Source organism: Nannobrachium achirus (genome assembly GCF_963921795.1).
Source record: "Nannobrachium achirus genome assembly, chromosome: 13".
In the NCBI taxonomy this organism is placed as follows: Eukaryota; Metazoa; Chordata; class Actinopteri; order Myctophiformes; family Myctophidae; genus Nannobrachium; species Nannobrachium achirus.
Window position 1 is genome coordinate 46098850 of NC_137833.1, and position 23440 is coordinate 46122289.

A 23440-nucleotide genomic window follows, 5' to 3' on the forward strand; every position below is an offset into this window, starting at 1 on the left:
GCTCATCGCAGCTGTGGCCTAGACCAGGGGTTCCCAAACTTTTTTGTCTCAGGGCACCCCATGAATATTTTTTTTAATCCGAGGCACCCCTACATTATAATTTTCACTCCCAGCACCTTATATTTATAGCATATCGTCGTTGTCGTGTGGAAACCTTGTAGGCCTATGTCCAAAAGCATTCGTTTTGTATTTATCATCTATAAAATGTACTAAACTAGTGAAAACAGCAGATCTACAAGCACACAACGCCTCGCATCCCGAGGCGTTGTGTGCTTGTAGATCGGCTGTTTTCACTAGTTTTGTGCGACAGAGGTTTCTGCCCGACAGTGACGATATTTTAGTGATTATATTGCGAGGAAAGCGTTGAGATAATATCCATTTTGGTTAGAACTGACTGAAAATACGTTTGTACTTCAAGTTTAAAATGATACTAAATATTTCTTCAAGTGTCCAAATAAATTCCAAATATTATCAAATTATCTCGCTGCACCCCTGGACTGCCGTCGCGGCACCCCGTGGTGCCCCGTCACCCACTTTGAAAACCCCTGGCCTAGACACACCTTACAGCAGCACCTATACCAAGCTGTAGTGTAGAGATTAGATGTTATTGGACGTCAATGTATGTTACTTTAGAAGAGCGCAGTGCCCTGGGTTAGTATTTATTGTTCTGGGGCACTGTATAAATACTGAATGTTGCTGATGCAGCCCGACTGAGGTTGGATACCGAGGCAATCATTTATTCATCACATACCCTGATAGTCACTTCGCACCGCGTTTAAAGCTTGCAGATCTGCTACTTCTGCTACTGTGTGTGACGCAGTGTGAAGATCAAGTAGGGTCGTTGATTTACAGGGGGAAAAAACACACAGAGTCAAAATATCGTCACTGTCGGGCAGAAACCTCGTATCTTCAAGTTTCAAATTTGTATGTTTTTTTTCAAAGTAAATCCCTGCTTCATCATACAAGGCCGTGGCTCAAAAGTAGTGAAAACAGCAGATGTACAAGCACACAACGCCTCGCGGTGCGAGGCGTTGTGTGCTTGTAGATCGGCTGTTTTCACTAGTTTAGTTCGTTTTTTAAATGATAAATACAAAATGAACGGTTTTGGACATACAAGGTTTCCACCCGACAACGACGATATGGAGATAAGAGGTTTCTGTCCGACAGCAACGAAATGCCACGCAGGTGAACAAAATGGCCGTCCTACCAGGATGTCCTAACAGTGTGCGTTTTCATTTTCTCACGTTTCGTTCCTTTTATACCCAGATAAACTCCGGTGTCTCCTCGGCTGTGAATTTGTCAAGCCGTCAGCACCATGTTTGGCGGCTGAGTGTATCGTCCGTGTCAGTTTGACTAATGGCATCAGCTAGCCATTCATTACCATTTGTTTCCATTACCTTACATTGCTTCCAGTGAGTGGACATTTCTCCGTAGCCGCTGTATTTAAGAAACGACTATTTGAGAAAACCTGCAAGACGTGCGATATACCAAAAGCCCAAGGACAAAACAACTCAACTGTCCCTTTAAGGCAGCTGTGGTTCTCAAAGTGGGGTTCTGGGGAACGCTATAGAGGGGTCCTTGAGGGGTTTGCCATGGGGTCCCCTGCCAAAATGTCTTAAATAGAGCATCACAATAATTTTAACCCTCATATTTTACATAATGGCAAAAATAGCAGATGTACAAGCTCGCAGCGCCGCACATTTTTTAAATTTATTTATTTTTTATCTTGAAAATATTTGGAAGATTTTGAATAATCTTTGCGTTATTTAAACACAAAGCTCCTCTTCTGTGGGGGTCCCTGGCACAATATAGTTTCAGATGGGGACCCGTTTGGACAAAATATATATCAATTTGAAGGTCCTTAGGCACGAAAAATATTGAGAACTACTGCTTTAACCAATTTAAGGGGAACACACACCGGCCACGGAAGGTGCGTGTCAAAACAGCCGCCTCCAAATATTTTCAATGAACTAACCCACACTGCTGCCTCACCCACTGCTCCTATACACAGCTGTTATAAAAAAAATGTTTTTTTCCCCACCAGGGGAAATTTTCAAATTCAGTCGGTGTTACCGTGCTGCACTTCACACGCGTCAATACTGCGACGCTGTGCAGCCGCCCACGGCCGGTGTGTGCTTCCCTTTAGACCTGGAAAGCATCTGTGTGTGTTAGATTTTAACCACTTTAACCATTATTTTTTATACTTTGTCTATTCAAGAATAGTGCGCGATATACAAGCTCATATGAACTTGTAGATTTGCTATTTTTGAAAAATCACGAAAATCGGTGCAAATCATTGAATATATATTTTTGAAAGCGAACATTTGTATAAAACTCAAATCTTTCTTTTTTCAGGGTCCCTGGAAGAAAATATTTTGAGATGGGGGTCTGCGGTCAAGCACATATAAATCTAGGGGTCCTTGACAAAGTTCTAGCACCACTGATATAGAAACAGGTTTTTCAGGGCATTTACAGTCATACTGAAGCTACGGAGGAACAGAAACACATTGTACCTTCAGGGGATAATAAAAGATGCCCCCAGGATCTAACTGCTGGGTTCAGAGCTGCTTGTGATCTGGCCCCGGCATTCAGACTGCCGCAGTATGCTGCTCCAGACAGTCCTTTCTATTCTGAAACCTCCTTCCCTTTCTGCCTAGCTTCCTTACATGCAGGGCCATTCTCATCCAATTCAAGACCACATCGTCACCTTCCTAAAATAATGGCGGTTTCTGAGGGACATTTTAGTTTTGCCTAAATCAGCTCTGCACGACACTGGCCACCTCTGGTAACACCGCCTGTATCCTTATTGAATAGGATCATGCTGTTAACCACCCCAGTAGCATAATGGACCATGTTAAGGGCACCCTGGGCAAGATATGACTTCCGGTTGGTTCTAGCTGAAGTGCTGCTGAAGTGCTGCGTGTGGTGTTTACATTCCCCAGCGAAACAAACACAAAGATTGTAGCTCTTAACTCGCGCTTAATAGGTGTAACGTTGTCTGAATCTATGTTTTTATTTGTATATTGTTTATTGCGAGCGCACCCGACGGAGCGTTGGAACTAGAACAGTTCTTTTCAGCGGGAGATACATTTGCAGGGACCGTGAAAAAAAGACAACTTCCGGGAAAATTCAGCCCCACCACCTCCTAGAACTCTCTCTGCTTCATATCTTGACTAGGCTTTTCTCTTCGCAGATGAGTAAGCCTGGCTACGCAAGGCTATGTTAAAAGTGTGACCTGCTAGGCCATTTTGTATTGCCCAAGTCAAAGACGATGTCTGTGACTCAGGGCAGGCAAAAAATAATTTAGGTCAGGTTTAGCAGAGCCTAAGTCAAGACATAATTTCACAAAGTCATTTAATCCTCTTGTTGTTATGTTACATAACTGACAGACTGCGTTATTTCTATGTCAATAATCATATATTGTTATAAACCTTTTGGGTGAAATGATTTCACCCAAAAGGTTTATAACAATGAAATGATTAAGCAATAATATCATATAGTTTGTTTTGGTTCAGTACACAATGGCTTTCCAGGTTGCACCAATGCAACTATAGTTGCAACTCCTTGCAACAAAGCCATTTTAAGGCCAGTCCACAGAAAGCAGCTCCTTGCATCTGCCATTGGGAATAAAGGGGACGTGTCGCCTTTCCGACACATCCCCATTCCGATTACCAGGTTAGCTACTCACCAGGTTAGCATTCACCAGCGTCGGCAGGTTAGCTACTCACCAGGTTAGCATTCACCAGTGTCGGCAGGTTAGCTTCTCACCAGGTTAGCATTCACCAGTGTCGGCAGGTTAGCTACTTACCAGGTTAGCATTCACCAGCGTCGGCAGGTTAGCTACTCACCGGTTAGCATTCACCAGCGTTAGTTCTACTGAGGTTAGGGTTAGGGTTAAGGTTATGTTTATGTGGTCGGAATAGCAAAGTGCCAATGTGTAACCGGGAATAATGGTTGCATGTAGTTACCTGTTTCAAGGAGTTGCATTTGGTGTGGACTGGCCTTGGTCACTGGGAGGCTATCCCATCTTAAAGGCTGATGATGTATTTGTTACCTTGTGTTTTTTCCTTGCTTACTGTAAGTCGCTCTGGATCAGTGTTGATTCTGACAGCAAATTTAGATTTTTTTTTAGTCTTTTGAATACAATTGCATTTGTTTAAGTGTCTTTTAGTTGACTAAATATCATAAGATTTTGGTCCACTAAATCTACAGTTATTTAAGTCGACTAGACTAAAATGTATCTTAGCAGGCCTTGATAGCGTTGTAATGCTTTTTATACTTAGCTGAAAATTTGCTGATCTATAGATCGGCTACTTAAGGAACGTGAGTGACACCTGTGTTCAACTGGATCTTTTCTCCACGAGTCCCTCCCTAACATTTTAGTCTTGCTTTTATTTGTTGACAAGTTTAAGTTTTAGTCATCATAGCTTTATAGTTTATTTAGTTTTTATTTAAACTAACATTTTCCGTCAGTTTTAGTTGACAACATTAACACTGCTCAGGATTAAGGACATCTGCTAAATGCCTAAATTGTAACTGTAAATTGTAGGCTTCCCTTGACTCACACACTAAATAGACCCTCCAGAAAAATCCTCTGAGCTGTTATGAGAAATTAGCAAACAATAGAATTAAACAATAAAAAGTAATATTGAAAGACCAGAAGAAGCCACAAATGAATAAATAAAGTAAAGATCTTTTTGCGGATCCAAATACGATTTTTAATCAATCTTTGGGCCAAAAATTGCTCTTTTGATAATAAAGGCTGCCTACCCCTGGTCTAACTATTCTCCCATCCTCTTGTATTTGTGGTGGAGGTTGTTCTAAAGCCTCTATCAGAGTCCAGGGTGAAGAGCTATTCACTTCACCGCGTTGTAGTTTCCTAGCTATCACCTAGGCTTTGTTATGTATTTTTAGGTGATAGCTAGAAAACTACACTGCGGTGAAGTGGAAAGCTCTTCACCCTGGACTCTGATAGAGGCTTAACAGTGGTCTAACTAAACTCTCCCATCCTCTTGTCTTTGTGGGGGAGGTAGTTCTAACAGTGGTCTAACTAAACTCTCCCATCCTCTTGTGTTTGTGGTGGAGGTTGTTCCAACAGTGGTCTAACTAAACTCTCCCATGCTCTTGTCTTTGTGGTGGAGGCTGGAGGAGTCGTGCGCTCAGTACCAGGGCCAGGTGGGCTGCCTGGAGGAGGAGCTGGACCAGGAGAGGAAGAGGTTCCACATGATGGAGATCCGCCTGCGCAACTCTGAGCGGGCGCACCAGGACGCCGAGAGCCGCAACGTCCACCTCCAGAAGGAGATGGAGGAGTTCTTCACCACCCTGGGGGACCTGACCACCAGAACGCCTCGGACCACCACCACCACCACCACCACCACCAACACCAACAACTAAAGCCCCTTTCCCACTACAAAGCGGAACCAGAACTTTCCAGAACCTGAACCAATTATTTTGGTTCTGGTTTTGTTTCTATTGTTTCTATAGTTCTGGGAACCTATGGGCGGGGCCAGCTGCACTGCTGCTCTTTTTTTGGGACCTTCTGGTCTTATGGAAACAAAAGCAGAACTTGGTCCCGGAGCTTCACAGGTTCTGGAAGGTTCTGGTTCTAGTTCTGGTTCGGCCCTGTAGTGGGTTAGGGGCTTAACACAGTGTTTCTCAAACTTTTACATTTCAAGGTCTCCCCTTAACTCTGACGAGTGCACAAATGGAACCAAATGGACCCGTTCCATGCATTTCCAATGGAAAAGGTTCCATTTGTACACTGTCAGAGTTACAGACGTGTATGGGTCAATTTAGACCCCCATAAAGGAACCCACAGAGTCCATGGAATCCACTTTGAGAACCACTGAACTAATAAAAAGACTCCACCCCAAAACCTGCCTTTCATCTTGCCCCGGTGGCTCTCAAGGACGCCACCACAGCTCTTGGGTGGGGTACACAAAACAGAAGCAAATGGACCCGTACGTAACTTAAGGCAGTGGTTCTCACCATTTTCAGGGCGTGACCCCTCCAAAAACAAAAGAAAAAAATCATATAGGAACTGGGAGGATGCCTGGAAGAGAGGGGGGGTCGGCGAAGCCCCCCGAAACGCTCCAAAGAAGACCAAATACCTCCAGTCCAGTGCAGTATCTACTTCTTCTTGCTGTTGTGCCCTCTGTATAGCTCGGCCATCTAGTGCCTACCGCCCCCCCCACCCCCCGGCCAAGTGCTGGTGCCAAAACTAGAACTTTCTCCTTCGAACCCTTGGCCATTCCATAGGATCTCTTTCAACTGTTCTGCAACGTCCTATACCATGTTACCTGACCACTTTGTTAATGCCTAGACCAGTGGTTCTCAACCTTTACAGGCCGTGACCCCCCCAAAATAGTCATAGGTGAACTGCATGGGGATCCCCCACCACCCTGACAACTAGCACTTGGAACATAGGAGTTGAGGCATTACATTTTGTTTGAATATTGTGAAAGTACCAGATGTGTGAATGTAGAGCGGCTATTTTAACCATGTTTGTGTCTTTCTTATATTATTTGACAATTTGGACAATTTTTGATCAGCTTCTCATGGTAGTTTGTTGTTTACTTTTGATGCACTAATGGTCTTTTTCTTTTCTTTCTTTTTTTGACGTATTATTAAAAAGGTCTTAAAGTCCTTACCGGCAGGTTGAGAACCACTGTCCAGAACAGTGGTTCTCAACCTTTTCAGGCCGCGACCCTCAAAATAATCATATTTTAAATGGGGGACCCCCCCACCCTGACGAGCACTAAGAGTTGAGGCATTACATATTGTAGGCTATAACATGGTTTTATTGTGAAAATAGCTGATCTACATGCTCACAACGCCTCGCGTTGCAAGGCGTTGTGAGCATGTAGATCGGCTATTTTCACAATTTCTGCCTCTAATATTTGACAGTTTGACCAATGTTTAATTTGTCATTTTAGAGGTATTAAAAAGTCCTAATTGTCACTTTAGAAATGTTTTATACACTTAATCTTTATGTTGGTTTGTTTAATGTTGAGTGAGAAAACAGTGTTGCACAATAAGTTAATCATCTGGGGACCCCCCAAAATAATTTGGGGATCCCTCTGGGGGTCCCGACCCCCAGGTTGAGAACCACTGTCCTAGAAGACAACAGTCTGGGAAGTCTTATTTATGATAAATATATGACATAGTTTTACCTGCATACTATCCATAGTGAGAAAAGAAGAAAATAGTAATAATAACTCATCATTATGCACTTTTTGTCTCGTGTTCTTGCAAAGAAACTGTTGCGTTGGGAATAAAAAGAAACCACATTGTAACATTAAAATTCAACCCTTTTCTTTTTATTTTGCAGGAGTCGAAGGTTCACAGACACAGTGCCCGTTCTTGATGTACATTTATTTATATCGTTTGTTCTGTTGGTGAGAGGCAATTTCACATCCCGAGGCTAAACATGGCAACGGTTGGCCTTAAATACCAGCAAACGCTACCAGAGCAGCACACCGTTTTGACAGTAAAAATAAAAAAAAGCAGCGGTCCACCAACCCAACATTTTTTCTGGATCGGGGGCCCACTTGAAAATCTTGTTGGCGGGGGGCCCACCCACCTGACCACTCATCACGGTCGGCGGCCGTGCGTTTTCAGAGCGTGTTTTTTTTTTTTTCAGCGGTCGGTCGAATCGATCCGGCTCGGATCAATGGCGCTAAGAACAAGAACAACTAAGAACTACGTTCCTACTTATGTGAATCACAACGAAAGCTCGTTTTTTCAAGGTTTTAAAGAAACCAAAATACAGTGACATTTAAATTTCACATCATTTTTTTTTTTTAATACTAATGCTATAATACTATCATTAAATTTTTTTTTTTTTTTTGCCATTTACTCGGTGGGGGGCCCCGCAGTTATTCCTCATGGCCAACCAGTGGGTCCCGGCCCGTAGGTTGGGTATTGCTGCAGTAAAAGCCTTGGTAGTGCTGTTGTAGCGTTTGGCCAAATCAACAGACTATCGCTTGTGTCGGGGCAGAAACCATATTTGAAGTTTTTTGACGTTTTTCCGTTAAAAAAACAAAACAAAAAACACCCTACTTGATCATACTACTGCGTCACACAAAAGCATCAAAAGTAGAAGATCCGCAAACTTGAAAATTAACGGTTTTTATGAGGTTTCCACCCGACAGAGGCGATATGATAGAGCGTCATCTCCATTATTCACACGGGCGGCCATTTTGCCCCCTTACTTGATACGCGGATGGACGGTGGGTGTTTCCCCCCACTGTTTTCCCCCCACTTCCCCTGAGCATGAAGTAAAAGCAAAATGGCCGCCGTTTGAATAGCGGCCAAATAGTGTTGAAAGGCTCGCTCTCCCTTTACACAGTAATGCACCTAATACACTAAACCAGATTTACCATGCATTAATCCTGAAGCTTTTTTATGTCTTTGTTTTTTTGTTTTTAACTACCCTATGTTTTTTATTTTGGAGGAAATAATGGAGGAAGGAGACCATTAGGAGAGGCAGCCACAACGGACTGCTGAGATGCAGCCTAGTAGGAAACAGTGGTGGACCGTAACAAAACATTTAACTTGAGTATCTGTAACTGTCCTTTTTTTATATACTTTTGACTTTCACTCCACTACATTTTCAAAGACAAAATATTTCTAGACAGGGAAAGAGTATACATATGAATTAGCCAATTCAGTCCTAGCCTATTTAAAATATAATGAATGTAGCAGATCTGTCTTTATTTTATTTTTTTTACAATTTTAGTTTCTTTTTTTGTTGTTGTTGAAGATTTCAACATTTCAATGAAGCAATGCTTTTGATTTTCATAAGAAAATGCACTTTCTAATTTGTGCTTTTGAATATTTATTAGTATTTCTAGAAGCACGTACTGCAGTTTCACTACAGTTGCCGAGTAACAACTGGTCGTTGAGTACTTAGTCCACCACTGTGGTATAGCCTACTAAGGGGGTTAGCCTACTGACTGGCTATAAGTTAAGGGAGACCGCGCCGTGAGAAGGGGCACCGGGAAAGATTTGGAATTGAGTCATCAAAATACATCCAAAGGTAAACATGGGCAGGTACCAAACTGTTTTCTTGACTCTCGGGGAAAAAAAAGAAGAAGAAAAAAAAAACATACATACATACATACGTCTCTACGGTCAAATGTACAGATCAATCACCAACTACCCATTCTAAACTACAAATCATATTGCACCGAAATCAAAAGAAACAAAAAGGAGGGGGGGATGGGGGGAGAAATGCATTTAAATAGTACTTTTGAAAGAAATGTACATTACATACAAGAGCCACCTCCCAGCGTGAAATAAATAAATAAATAAATACACAAATACAGAGAGAAAAAAACAAAGTTTTCCTCTTTCCCCCGCAGTTCTTTTGGATGATGTGTGCCGTAATGTACATATCTCCAGAAGCATGTGTGTGTGTGTGTGTGTGTGTGTGTGTGTGTGTGTGTGTGTGTGTGTGTGTGTGTGTGTGTGTGCGTGTGTGTGTGTGAGGTAGACCTAAGAACGATGCACTTACAAGTTGCATGTGCATCGGTAGAGGGCTTATGCACTAGCTATACTCCGTCATATATAGGACAAGTGTTGTGTGCCGAAAACAGACGATGTTGGCCATTCGCGGCAAATCGATTTGGTGTAGGGAGGAGGGGGAAAGGATGGGGGGGGGGGGGGGGGGGGGGCAGGTGCAGACCCCTGGAGGATACCTATACCGCCGTAAGACGAAGTATAAATCAGGCTTTCATAACGTCACTGAATGGAGTAAGGGCACTTAAATAAAATCAAATAGTAGTAAATTAAAACAAAGGCCTGCAAGAACCTTCTCAAGGGGCCAAAGTGACTTATTTAGACCTCGTTCCCCAAGCAACACCCTATTAACTACACTGTAAAATCACCGGTGTCCATTTAACCCTGAGAATGTACAAATGTACCGTAACCATGTTTTTGTACCTTCTCAACGTTACGACGTGGATGAACGAACCCAGTAGACTTCTTCGTTTTTTTCAGCTCTAGCACCGACTAACTTCTCTACGTCGACATTTACGCGGTTTCTTTCTTTCTCGTCCAGAATACAGCCAAATAAATAAATAATATGCAAAAAAAAAAAAAAAAAAAAAAACACCTTATCAAATGCATCAAATCATCACGCGATTATGCCGTGGCACAAATGAACCGGCGCGACACGAGGCGCATAGGATTAGCTGAAGTGACAATCGAATATTCAACTTTCCCGTTGTTCACGTAACATCGTCGCTGTCGGGGCAGAAACCTCTTATCTCTAGAGCTGTCACAATTATTACATAATCGTCTAATCGCAATTGTCTCACATAATCGCGATTATTTTTCATAATCGTCATAATCGTTTCCACGTTGAAAAATGTTCAGATATTTTTTTTAAGTAAAAAATAGTGGAAATAGCAGATCTACAAGCTCACAACGCGTCGCATCGCGACGCGTTGTGAGCTTGTAGATCGGCTATTTCCACTATCAATGTTCTTTTTTAAGCATAAAGTTGTCAAATATGTCAGTCATTTCTTTGTATATTTAGATTATGTGTCATATCTACCATGTGCAACTCCAAAGCCTAAAAGCCAAACAGAAATGTAATTGTCAACGACAAAAACACAATTAAATTGTTAATCGCAATTATTTGAATGACAATTAATCGTCACGTAAAATGTGATAATCGTGACAGCCCTACTTATCTACATGTTTTAACTTTTTGTGTTCGCACAAAAGCATCCACAGTAGCAGATCTACAAGCATGGAGTTTGTCTTGAGCTTGTCGATCTGCTACTTTTGAACCTGAATCCTTGAAAAGAAACAGTTTTGGACATTATGAGGTTTCCGCCCCGACAGAGGTGATATTTAGAGGTGACGCAGCTAGGGAGGCACGATATTGTCATTTCGCCACAATATTTGTCAGTACCAGTTTCCACCGGTAGTAATTTATCGGCTCATACCGATTATGATGAGCGATATATCGTATATCCCTAGTTCTAGCGTTAATAAATAAGGTATAATGTTGATACACTGACGTGTACTTTCCACAAGAAAAGAGGGGACAATAGTGAAAACAAACACGTTTTCATTTGCACTAAAATCCACAGGGGGAGGGTGGGATTGCATTCTGGACTATAACAGAGCTTATAACGGAAGAATTAGTTCATACAAGTCATTCAAAATGTCTGAAAAACAATACAAAAAAGGAAAAAAAGTAAATGCAAAATGAACATTTCAAAAAAATATATTAAAACATAATCCATAATTGTAATGCTAACAGCAAGGTAAATCCATTGTGCAGCAGTAGCTTAAAAACAGCAATGGGTCATTAATAAAAATAAAATAAAAAAATCCCTTTCCATCGCATTACGTCACAGATTCACATCAAGACATTCGGATTCTTTTGCAGAGAAAATAATACCATTTTTAAACAATCATTTACAGCAGTGTGGGGGGAGTTGGGGGGGAATTAAAAACTAACTAACTGTACATCAAAAGCATAGCTCTACAAACACAGCCAACTCCTCAGTGTTCATTCATCCATTCGCCACGGAATCGTGTAGCCACGTCGATATTTTGTTGAGAAATAGGGCATATAATAGCGTATTTCTTTTGAAAATAACCGAAAGTCCGCCGTTCCGTGTGACACTAAATCATTGATATCCTTAACATCAGAAAAACGCGGGGATTTAGGTTGAAAACCAGCGACGCTATATTAAAAAACAAACACTGAGGACAGCGTGAACCCAACATGACAATTCCCGTTGGCCTAAAAATCCCTTTCCCCCCTCCCGCCGTTGCTCCGAAAAACAAAGTGCACGGGTGAGAACAGGGCAGCTAGTTTGATCTCCTTTAAGTGTAAGCGTGTGTGTGTGTGTGTGTGTGTGTGTGTGTGTGTGTGTGTGTGTGTGTGTGTGTGTGTGTGTGTGTGTGTGCGCTGTGGTGACGGTGGGGGGTGTGGGTGTTATCTGCAGCAGCCCAGCGCGCCCAGGGTGGTGGTGTGAGTGTCCAGGTTGCTGTCCGTGTCGGAGGAGGGGATGGCGGAGGGCTCGCTGCACGGCTCGCTGGGCTCCGTGGACATGGACGAGACGTCGTTGGCGGAGGACGAGGTGGACGAGGAGGCGGCGGCAGCGGCGGCCTGCTGCTGCTGCGGAGAGCGGTCGATCACTGCTGCACCTGTGCTGCGAGAAACACCGGACGCATGGTTTAAAGCAAAAAATACAGTCGTACGACCGGAAGCTTTTCTTTCAGGCTCCAATGTCTGTCTGTGATTGCGGTGCAATGTGTCGAATAATGATGTTTTGTTCAGATTGAGGCCTTTGCCACTGTGAAATATTAGTTTCCATGAGGGCTTTATTGAAGATGCTTCTGAGCATGCATTCTATAGCAAGGTTTGACCAATTCAAAGATGCTTTGACATAATCTATTCAATTATACTTTCAGCTTCATCTTAAAAGAACTAATAACCCATAATAGCACATCTGTAGGAGCTTGAAGATCGGCTATTTTCAGTCCACAATATGAATCCATAAAAGAATCTGAATGAATGGCGACTGAGAAGCCATTCACAATTGCTTTTTGGGGGGATTAATCGAATAGTTTAGAAGCGTGTTTGTTTAATGTATTTTAAAGAAAATATATATAAACAATTCGATTAACCACGTTATTTTAAACTTTGTCGCACAGCGATGCCATGCAAAACTAGCCTGTTTAGACCTTAGGTGGATTATAAAAATTCCTTCTAAATCCTAACCTCGCCATGTGACACTTTGTGAGCTTGTAGATCAACTTTCTTTTACATTTCTTCCAACTCTTCGCCTAAATGACATGAATCAAATCGATTGGCTGGATTACTGTTGAATTGTGGCATTCCTCAACGAAGACTTACGATAGTCTCTCGCCACCATCTCGCCGCAGTGCTGTCGATTACTCACCTAAAGGAGACGGCTGGCCCCTGATCACGCCGTTCTTTGTCCACTCCTCCCATTCGTACACTTCCTTGTAGATCAGGTCTGCCGAGGCAAGAACACAAACAGAGTCAAGTCTCACAGCAACGCGAGCTCTTTTCTGTAGATTTACACTTAAACCCTCTATGTCACCCCCGTCCAGGGGAAACCTCGTACTGTTACTTATCAAGATTCAAATAAAAAAATACAGGATCTACGTCAGTTGCTTTTTGATGCTTTTGTGTGACGCTGTAGTATGATCGAGTAGGTGATTCATTTACGACAAAACACAAAAAGCTGAAATGTGGAGATAAGAGGTTTCTGCCGATAATACTCAGTTGACTGGAGTCCTCTAAGGCTCTATTCTAGGCTCCCTCCTGTTTACACTCCACACTAAATATCTTTGCTGAAAATAGCCGGTAAAAAAGTCCACGACGCATAGTGACCTTGAAGATCGGCTATTTTCACAGAACGTTCGCCCCCCAGAATAGGGATAATGTTTGGGCTTCCGTTGTAGCCGTCAGGTATCCATGACCAGACTTCCTCCAACACAGGTCATTACAGCGCGCTTCGCTACTTGAGACGCCAGAGCGGAGTGGAGAGATGCCGCGCGGGCGCGGATCATGTAGCCGCTTCACTCCCAATAAACAGTTCATCAGTCGATGGCCGTGATGGATTTCAAGCAGGTGTGTATTTCAGAAATTGCGGGCCGTTTACAATTTAGGCATTTAGCAGGGGCATCTTATCCAGCGCGACTTACGAGCGCGAGATCAGAATAAGCAGAGTAAGCATGAGCTGCAAATCGATATACAACAAGGTACAGTAAATAGTGACATAAGTAGAGCGCAGAGAGAACAATGTGAGCGCCTCAAAGAAAGGATACCCGGTAAACAATGAGCCAACATCTGTCTAAAGTCTAAAGGGAAACACACACCGGACGCGGAGGCGGCGCGGACGGGGCGCGTCAAAACATACGGCGAGGCGTCAGAGCCGCGGCGGCGCGGCTCTGACGCCTCGCCTGCCGCGCCGATACGCTGCTGTTCTATTTTTCCAGCGTTGACGCACGGCGAAAATGTTCTCCCCACCGGGGAGTTGGTGTTACCGTGCGGCACTTCACGCACGCCAATACTGCGACGCGACACCGCGCAGCCGTCGGCATCCGGTGTGTGTTCTGTGTTCCCCTTAAGCGACACGTTATGTACAGTAAATCACCTCCTTAACGTCTGTGATCGAGAAAAACAAATCTACAAAACAGAAACGTGAGAACACATGACCAAGATATGTCTTAGTAGTTTTCAAGACATTCTGGCGTCAAGACAATCTGAAAATGTCCAAAATATGGAGATAAGAGGTTTCTGCCCGACGGCAACGTTATGTTAGGTTAGCTCATAGTCAAGATTGTAATTTGAGGGCATGGGGGGTCGTTATCACCTGGCAGAAGGGGACATGATGACCTCACCCCCACCAAGTGATATTTACACACACTGACTGGGTACTGGTCATGCCTCATAGCATCACGTTACCCTCGCTGGCCAGACACTCCATGAGAGCCTTCAGTACAGCAGGCAGCATTAGTGGTGGAAAGTGATAAAGCACTCCACTACATCTTGGATTCAAAATATTGCACTTTTATTCCAGTACTTTTATTTGAAATCTTTAGTTACTATGTCATTTGTAGATTGTGGGCTTGTAGATCTGCTATTTTCTTTTTTATACATTTGGAAACTTGAAATGGGATTTTCTGCATAATGTGTATTTTTACTTTTGTTACTTTAAGCACATTTTGATGCTGATACTTTGTATTTTACTCAAGTACATTTAGAATTCTGGACTTTTGCTGAGCAATTGCATTGAAGCCAACAGAGGATTTTACTTCCGGATGACGTCATCTCCCAAAGCATCATGGGAAATTGAGTTCCTGCATAACTCCGGGCTATAGGAGACCGCGATTTGATATACAGTAAAACAATGAAAAGACCAATTGACGGACATATTCTTCAATGGCACCGAACCTGAACACTCGTCATTGGTATCGAAGGTGTTAATTTATACTCCCTTTTCTCCCCATTGTAGTGGTTATGTCAGTTTGATTCCTACCCACACACATCTCTGTGTTTGTTGTCATTGCTGCTGTAATCCTACTAACCTTTCCATTCTTCTACAGTGTGCTCTCTCTCATCCAGCTGTTTGTCTGTGATCTTCGGAGGAGGCTGAGACAGAGAGAGAGGTGAAAAACATCAATAAAAAGGAGAAACGGTTCATTATAATGTTTATTCCATTTAGACCTGCTAAACGCCTGTGTCGCTTTAGATTTTAACCACTTAAACCAGGGGTCTTCAACGTTTTCAGGCCAAGGACCCCTTAGTTGGAAAGAGATGAAGCAGGGACCCCCACAACCTCTTCATGGATTCCATATTGTTTCATTGTCTGACAGCACATTCATCGTTGTATTTTGGATTCATGTCAATTTGAACCGTCAATACTTAACTTGACATTTCACTCTGTACTTAGTCTGCTCTTTTTCCCCTCTACGCCAAATGTCTTTTCCCGAAAATAGCCGATCTACAAGCTCACAACGCCTCGCGCTGCGAGGCGTTGTGAGCTTTTAGATCTGCTATTTTATACATGGACATAATATTTCAACACATACTGTATGGACAAACCCGCACCTTGACATGAACACAGAGATTACACGAATGTATCGATAGAAGTGTAGCTATATGAAATGGAAAAGTAATTTGACCCCTCTTTTTCATTTTCCCTCTTAAAATAGCTAAATACAAGACACAAATACTTAGTTTCCAATAAAATTATTTTGCAATGCAAAACAATTCGATACCGATTATCTGCATTGTAAAAGGATACGATACAAAGCCAAACGGTACGATATTTTGCTTTTGCATATTGATATAGTAGATCATTGCAAATTAAAATCGATTCTTCGATTCAGTTACTATATTGTTACACCCCTAATGTTTTACGTCACCCTTTTCCTAATTATCCCCTGGCCCATTCACTCACCGCCTCCACCTCGGCCGGGTCGTACCACACGTTGATGTAGGGGTGCTTCAGCGCCTCGTCCACGGAGATGCGCTTGGAGGAGTCGATGACCAGCATCTTGGCCAGGAGGTCTCTGGCTTGGCTCGCTGCAGAGGGACACAGCACAGCACACACCCTAAGACAGTGGTTCTCAACCCTTTCAGGCCGCGACCCCCAAAATAATCACATTTAAACTGGGGACCCCCCCCCCCCCCCCCCCCCACACCCTGCACAAGCACTTGGAATTGTAGGAGTTGGCATTACATTTAGTTTGACTCGATCTATTCCAATTTCTGCCTCTAATATTTGACAATTTGACCAAAAAGACCTTAAATTGTCACTTTAGAAATGTGCAGATACCCTACACACTTCTACTGTATGTTGGTCTGTTTAAGGCGGCCGCAGACTAGCCGATAATCGGGCTATTTAATTACCCCCCCGACAATCGGGCTGCCACCGACTGAAACGGGCCCGACAATCGGCCATGAACGTCGTCTAGCGTGAGGTCTCACAGATCCACTCGGAGCCCAGCCGAGTGGCTCGGAGGACGATCGGGGGTAGCCCGACTCTTTTCAAACATGTTTGATATTTTCCTGGATCAGTACTGTCTGGATGACTGGAAGAGCAGCAGCAGCCGCTGATAGACGCAAGTCTCTGAGCTGAGTGACAGATATCCATCTCTTTTTTTTCTCTCCACCTCTCCCTCTGCCTCTCACTCACTCACTCATACACACACACACACACGCGTGCCCGCACACAGACACACTTTTCATAGCGTCCATCAGGTTGTATAATGAATGATTGGGATTTAAATTAAAACTCAACGGCAGCGCATATCAAACAAACAGAAGAAAGACTGCGACCAGCTGCGTCCCTTGGAAGTAGGTGGGACGTTCGCGAACGAATCGAGTATTTTGAACGGCTCTTTGAAATGAACGATGGGATCCGGTTCACAGTAGGGAGCCGTTCCTTTCTAATGAACAGTGGTGGGAATGTGGAAATACTCTGCCACAAGTAGAGGTTTTTTGGAATGTTAATATACTTGAGTAAAAGTACAAACGTATTGGTACCATTCAACATTTCATTTAAGTAGCCTACAGAGTACCAATAGTAGAAAGTAGGCAGAATGTCCTGTTTCACAGATTTAATATAAATTAATTAATTAATCAATATTAATAATAAAATATAGAAAAATCTTTTGAAATTAGCTGATCTACAAGCTCACAATGCGTTGCAATGTGAGCTTGTAGATCGGCAATTTTCAAATGGCAGGTATGTAGGCCTACCTATATATGGCAGAAATAAATGTATATAGGGTTGAAGTTATTTGTAATTATAATCAAAAATCTACAAAGTAACTAATGAGCCAGTCTTTTGAACGGCTCTTTGGAACAGATCCCAGAGATCCGGCTCACTTCAAAGAACCATAAATCCCATCTCTAAAAGTACACGCCCATCCTGATCTACAAGCCTACAACGTGGCTTGTAGAGACACCGTTTGGTCTTGTAGATCTTGTTCTGGGTGCGCTACACAGTCATACGACTAATCATAAATCAGGCACCATGAGAAGGACGAAGCAGCACTTTAACGCAGGAGAGGGGATGTCAGAGTTGGATGTACATTAAACGTGTCAAAGAGAACTCATATTATCGTCAAAATAGGACACAACTTCCATATTGAAGCTTCTTTTTTTTTTCGTTGCGTGAGGCGGTGTTGTGTGTTGAGTCAGTGGATAACGTCATGTGTTTGTATGTGCGTGTGCGTGCGTGTTGCAAAGTACAGCGCTCAGAATCCCGTGGCATCTTGTATTCATTATATTATTTATTATTGCTGTGTTCGAGCCCGACTCAATCTGGATAGAATCCTGTAGCGTGCGGTGCGCCCGACTGTTCAAAGCGGCTAGTGTGAGCCCGTTTAGATTATCTGGCCAGATAATCTGAAAAAATGATCCTGTAGTGTTTAATTCTACCCGATTCAGTCGGGCCCGATTATCTTGTAGTGTGTTGCCAGCCTTACTGTTGAGGGAGAAAACAATGTTAATATTTAGGTAAACATCTGGGGATGAGAACCAATGCCTTAAAGGAGTAGTTCACCCCCAAAATGACTTTTTTTCTATTGATTAGTCACGCCATGGAGACTAGAGTTCAATAATATTTTTTGGTTTTTGTCACATTCCTAAGACAAAAATTTGATTCGAGTAAATTTACCCCCATTCATTCCGGATGAATGGGGGTAAATGTATTGTTATCACATTTTTGTCTTAGGAATGTGACAAAAACCAAAAAATATTATTGAACTCTAGTCTCCATGGCATGACTAATCAATAGAAAAAAAGTCATTTTGGGGGTGAACTACTCCTTTAAGACAGGGGTCTTCAACGTTGTCCAGCCCAAGGACCCCTTAGCTGAGAGAGAGATGAAGCAGGGTCACTACATATAGTATTGGGCCCTATTTTCGCCCATGCCTTAAAATTCTTTTGCTTTTTTTTAACTATTTTGAAAAACATTTTTTTAATAGTTCAAATAGCTGATCTGCAAGCTGATCAATGTAGATCGTCTATTTGAAGTATTATAAAATGTTTTACAAAATAGTAAAAAAAAGAAAAAAAAAAGGCAAAGAAGTTTAGGGAAGTGGGATAAGGCCTGGACGAAAATAGGGCCCACTGTGTATAAAATCTTATTGCATATTAAACTATACATTCCCAGCCTTTATTTGACCTGGATAAGAGGGGGTGATAAAAGGACAGAGAGGGTATTAAGCTTGTTCTGGTTGGTCGGCGGTCATACAACCCCGAGGTGCCGTGGCAGCGGACCAGTCTTCCCCGTGGGCTTACACGTCAGAGCGACCAATCGGTGTGCAGCTAAGGCGGGCTAAACTGACCCGGCGAGCGACCTCTGCTCAACCTACAGAGCTGTGGCTGCCGAGCTCAGCAAGATTCCCTCAGAAACGGCACGTTTTGAGCACGTCGATCAGCTACTTTTGCTATGTTTGAATTTGAATCCTGAAAATTGAATTGACAGAATTCTTCAGAGCCCAAAGGAACCAAAACGGAGAGTGGAAGGGGGCGAATGACATAGCGAGGTGCGCCAATAGATTAACATGACATTAAGTGTTTTTGTGTCAAATCCGCTGGCGAAATTCCAGGGGGACTAGACTGAGGGAGTCCCTCATTACTGTTCCTAATTTTCCGCCGCCGTCTGAAAGCTCCTCATTTAGACAGATGCTATAGGTTCATTGTTTAACTGGTAGTTGAGTTCTCAACGGGCCTGAAAACTAAGGCCTGGCCCTACTGGGCCCTAACATGGGCCGGCCCAAGACCCGGCCCTACCCAGCCCGAAAACGTTGGGTTGGTCGGGTAGTGTTCGGTAAGAATTTAAGAATTCTATCACAGAGTAAAAGTAATATAAATAATAGAAAATAATCTTTTCTGTTTTCATTGAGCCTGAGGCCTGGCCCGGCCCTACTAATTAGCATACATTTTAGGCCATACCCTACCCTAAATGTCGGGTCGGGTTCGGGCAGAATTTGAGAACTCTACCTGGTAGGATATCCTGGTTTCTTTGACACACTACATTGTTCTCTCTGAACTCTACTAATGTCGTGGCTTGCCTAGCAGTTCTTTGACTACAGTTATGTTTACTTTCATTTTACACTTCTGGATAAGAGTGTCCACTAAATCAGCGGTTCTCAAACTTTTAAATGTCAAGGTCTCCCCTTAACCCTGACAATGTACAAATGGAACCAAATGGACCAATGGTCAGAGTTAGACTTGTAAGGGTCTTGTAAGGGTCAATTTTGAACCCCCTAATGGAACCCAGAATCCACCGAGAACCACTGCACTAACTAACTGGACTGTACATTATAATTGTATATACCGGTAATTGTAATCTATGGACCTGGGGCTGCGTTTTCACAGATTTCAACCAACCAGGGGAAGTAAATCATTTTACTGAAATTGATTTCTGCTGAAAAGAAAAAAAAAAAAAAACTCGATACGTGAGCTATTTATCACGGGCTAGTGGAGACAAGATGGCGGAGCACTGGAAAGACTAACTCCCATGGGGCTCGAGAGTGTTGAATAAAATGCAAATCTTCTCGTGGTCTTTGTCAATCAATAAGGTTATGGGTACTTATTATGTGACGAACACATTATCACCCAGCATTTTCAGAGATATATCAGCACGCTTGTTTCACCTAAAACCCGCGCTCGATATATACAGCACATGGTATGTACACAGGGTTGGCTTAGCTGGGGAGATGGGGGAAACCCATGCCTGTACTGTAACATACACATACATACATACATACATACATACATACATACATACATACATACATAACACCTTTTGTCACTGATATGTTAGATACACTGTATATGTGTGTGTATCTATCCATCCCTCTCTCTCTCTCTCTCTCTCTCTATCTCTCTCTCTCTCTCTCTCTCTCTCTCTCTCTCTCTCTCTCTCTCTCTCTCTCTCTCTCTCTCTCTCTCTGTGTATTATGTATGTGTACTGCACTACATCTCGTAACCAAATATTGTACTTTTACTCCACTACATTTATTTGAAAACTTTAGTTACTTGTTACTTTGCAGATATACATTATAATATATAGGCTAAGTATGTTTTATAATAAAACATACTTAAAGGAGTAGTTCACCCCCAAAATGACTTTTTTTCTATTGATTACTCAGGCCATGGAGAGTAGAGTTCAATAATATTTTTTGTTTTTTGTCACATTCCTAAGACTAAAATGTGATAACAATAAATTTACCCCCATTGATTCCGGATGGTGACCCGTTTCGAAACGGGTCACCATCCGGAATCAATGGGGGTAAATTTACTCGAATCAAAATTTTGTCTTAGGAATGTGACAAAAACCAAAAAATATTATTGAACTCTACTCTCCATGGCCTGAGTAATCAATAGGAAAAAAAAAGTCATTTTGGGGGTGAACTACTCCTTTAAACCACTTTAGCCCTAGCTTAGCTATTTGAAAATAGCCGAACTACAAGCTCACAACACATCGTGACGTGTTGTGAGCTTGTAGATCTGCTATTTTCAAACATTTTGTACTTTTACTTTTGGCACTTTAAGTACATTTTGATGCCAACACTTTCATACTTTTACTCATTTACATTTTGAATTCCGGACTTTTACTTCTAACAGAGTATTTCTACATTACAGTATTTATACTTTTACTTAAAGGTCCGCTGTCACGCCCCGAAATTATAATAGTATGATACAGTAGGTCATGTGGTCTCTCACATACTGAAACAGTCTGAAACTGTCTCAGTGTAATCTGCCCAACAACAGCTGACCAGTACAGTAAGTAGTCATACAGTCAGGCTATACAGACAATTCATTTGATTGGCTTATAATCGCGCATCCCCACAATGACATCATAAAAATATTAACTTGTTTTTTAAGATGATTCTTAAAGTGTCAGTAACCCTTTAGGTGACAGGCCCCCTTTAAGTAAAATTCATCACTGCATTTGTCAAAAATTGAGAGAGAAAACAACTACTATACCTTTCAGCTTGTTGTGTTCGGAGTCGGCGGGGAAGAGGACGTCGGGGAAGAGCTTCTCGAAGGTGTAGCCGGCGTAGCGCGGCCTGTTCTCCACGTACGTCCTCACCGATTGGTTGAGCTTCATGAGGAACTCCTGGGATGGAGTGCCCAGCTGCTCTATCACTTTGTTCCACTGGTCGATGTCTGACGCCCGGGTGTTAGGGAAACATATACGGTAGCACATGGACACTGCAGCACAGTGCACACACACTGTACGTCAGGGTTCCCCAATAGGCGGCCCGCGGGGGGCTACTGTCTGGCCCACATCAACCCCAGTAATAATGGTGGTATAAGAGCAGCAACAACACTAGTATATCGTCGTTGTCGGGTGGAAATCTTGTATCTCCAAATGTGTACGTTCTTTCGCAAGTCATACAAGGCCGTTGCACAAAAGTAGTGAAAACAGCAGATCTACAAGCACACAACGCCTCGCACCGCGAGGCGTTGTGTCTTGTAGATCGGCTGTTTTCACTAGTTTAAATCATTTCTTAAATGATAAATGCCAAACGAACGGTTTTGGACATACAAGATTTTCACCCGACAACGACGATATCTGAACTGTCGCTGGAGTAGCGGGAACGCCCTCCGTCGCCCCCTGCAATGTTGTGGCCCTCGGCTTGGTACCCTAGACATGATTCGGCCCTTGGGGAAAACTAATTGGGGAACCCTGCTGTACGTGCATTCATGGCTTCTCATCCGCAAACAAAGAAAACCACTTAGCTACAATCCATAACTTTTCTTAGTGAATACGACATTTTGGACGAATCTATTTCATTTTCAAGGACCCCCCAGTTTGATATCCAATCGGGTGAAACCTCATTTTGTCAGAAACTGTAACTTTTCAGGATTCAATTGCAGCAAAAGTAGCAGATCTTCAAGCTCGAAACGCCTGCTGCTTTGGATGCTTTTGTGTGAGGCTGTAGTATGTGTGAGGCTGTGAGGCTGTAGCATGCTCAGCATGTAGATCAGCTATTTTCACAATATTTATCAGTGGAACCCAGTCACATTAAATTAATACCTACAATTCCGAGTGCTTGTCAGGGTGGGGGTCCCCAGTTCAAATGTGTTTATTTTGGGAGTCACGGCCTAAAAAGGTTTGAGAACCCCTGGTCTAAAGTGATATGGGGGCAGCACAGGGGTGGGAGGGGGAGGGGAGACTGGTTGTAAGCCGGTAGGAATGGTGGAACGCAGGCACGTGCTCACATAGACATCAAAGGGGGCTTGAGCCCCTGTCCTTTTATTCATCTGTAAAAAAAGTGCCCTCTCCAGACCATGAATGCAGTTTTTACTACGGTGAAAAAAAATGCAAATACCTGAAGGCAGCTTTCAAGAGAATTGCCTAGTCCAAACTCTCCTGAACTTGCATCTCATGTTGAAAGAATTGCCCTGTCTGTGTAGAAATCAAGCATCGAAAATAGCCGACCCCTCAAGCTCACAACGCGTCGCAGCGTGTTGTGAGGTCTGCTATTTTCGATATTTTCACCAAAAGGCCCTTTTAAAAATGTCAGACCCTGCCTCTCTAGCATTCTCTGCACGTCCCTGGGGGAGCGAAGTGATCGATGCGAACTCTGGGGATGGCAACTGAAAAGGGTGGGGAGCAGTGGTGTAAAGTAACTAAGTACATTTACTCAAGTACTGTACTTAAATACACTTTTGAGGTACTTTAACTTTACTGGAGTACTTCCAATTTCCACCTCTTTTACTCCACTATATCTAATAGGCAAATATTGCACTTTTACTCCACTAGAATTATTTGAAGACTTTAGTTGATAGTTACTTTGTAGATTTGGATTATTATTACAAAACATGCATTACTCACTTCAGCTATATATACATCTAGATCTACAAGCTCACAATGCGTCGCATTGTAAAATTGTAGATTGTAAA

At 42.8% G+C, this 23440-nt stretch overlaps 2 protein-coding genes across 3 annotated transcripts in view; one reads left to right on the top strand and one right to left on the bottom strand.

Moving 5' to 3' along the window:
- Positions 1-5394, top strand: part of arhgap22a (Rho GTPase activating protein 22a) — a gene marked incomplete at both ends in the record, with an annotated part of 53188 nt that extends 47794 nt beyond the window's left edge. Inside the window, one exon of the mRNA XM_080740783.1 lies at positions 5142-5394. Coding sequence (XP_080596909.1) covers positions 5142-5394 — 253 coding nt within the window. The remainder of the gene's footprint in view (positions 1-5141) is intronic.
- A 5099-nt stretch (positions 5395-10493) lies between these two features.
- Positions 10494-23440, bottom strand: part of mapk8a (mitogen-activated protein kinase 8a) — a 36880-nt gene continuing 23933 nt past the window's right edge. The window contains exons 8-12 of one of the 2 annotated variants that reach the window (XM_080740379.1): positions 21515-21697; positions 15966-16090; positions 15091-15154; positions 12933-13010; positions 10494-12174 (exon numbers count right to left, since the gene is read on the bottom strand). In XM_080740379.1, the coding sequence (XP_080596505.1) occupies positions 11963-12174; positions 12933-13010; positions 15091-15154; positions 15966-16090; positions 21515-21697 (662 nt within the window). In that variant the 3' untranslated portion in view covers positions 10494-11962. Of the gene's footprint in view, positions 12180-12932; positions 13011-15090; positions 15155-15965; positions 16091-21514; positions 21698-23440 lie in introns of both variants that reach the window. The other variant, XM_080740380.1, reaches the window with a different exon arrangement.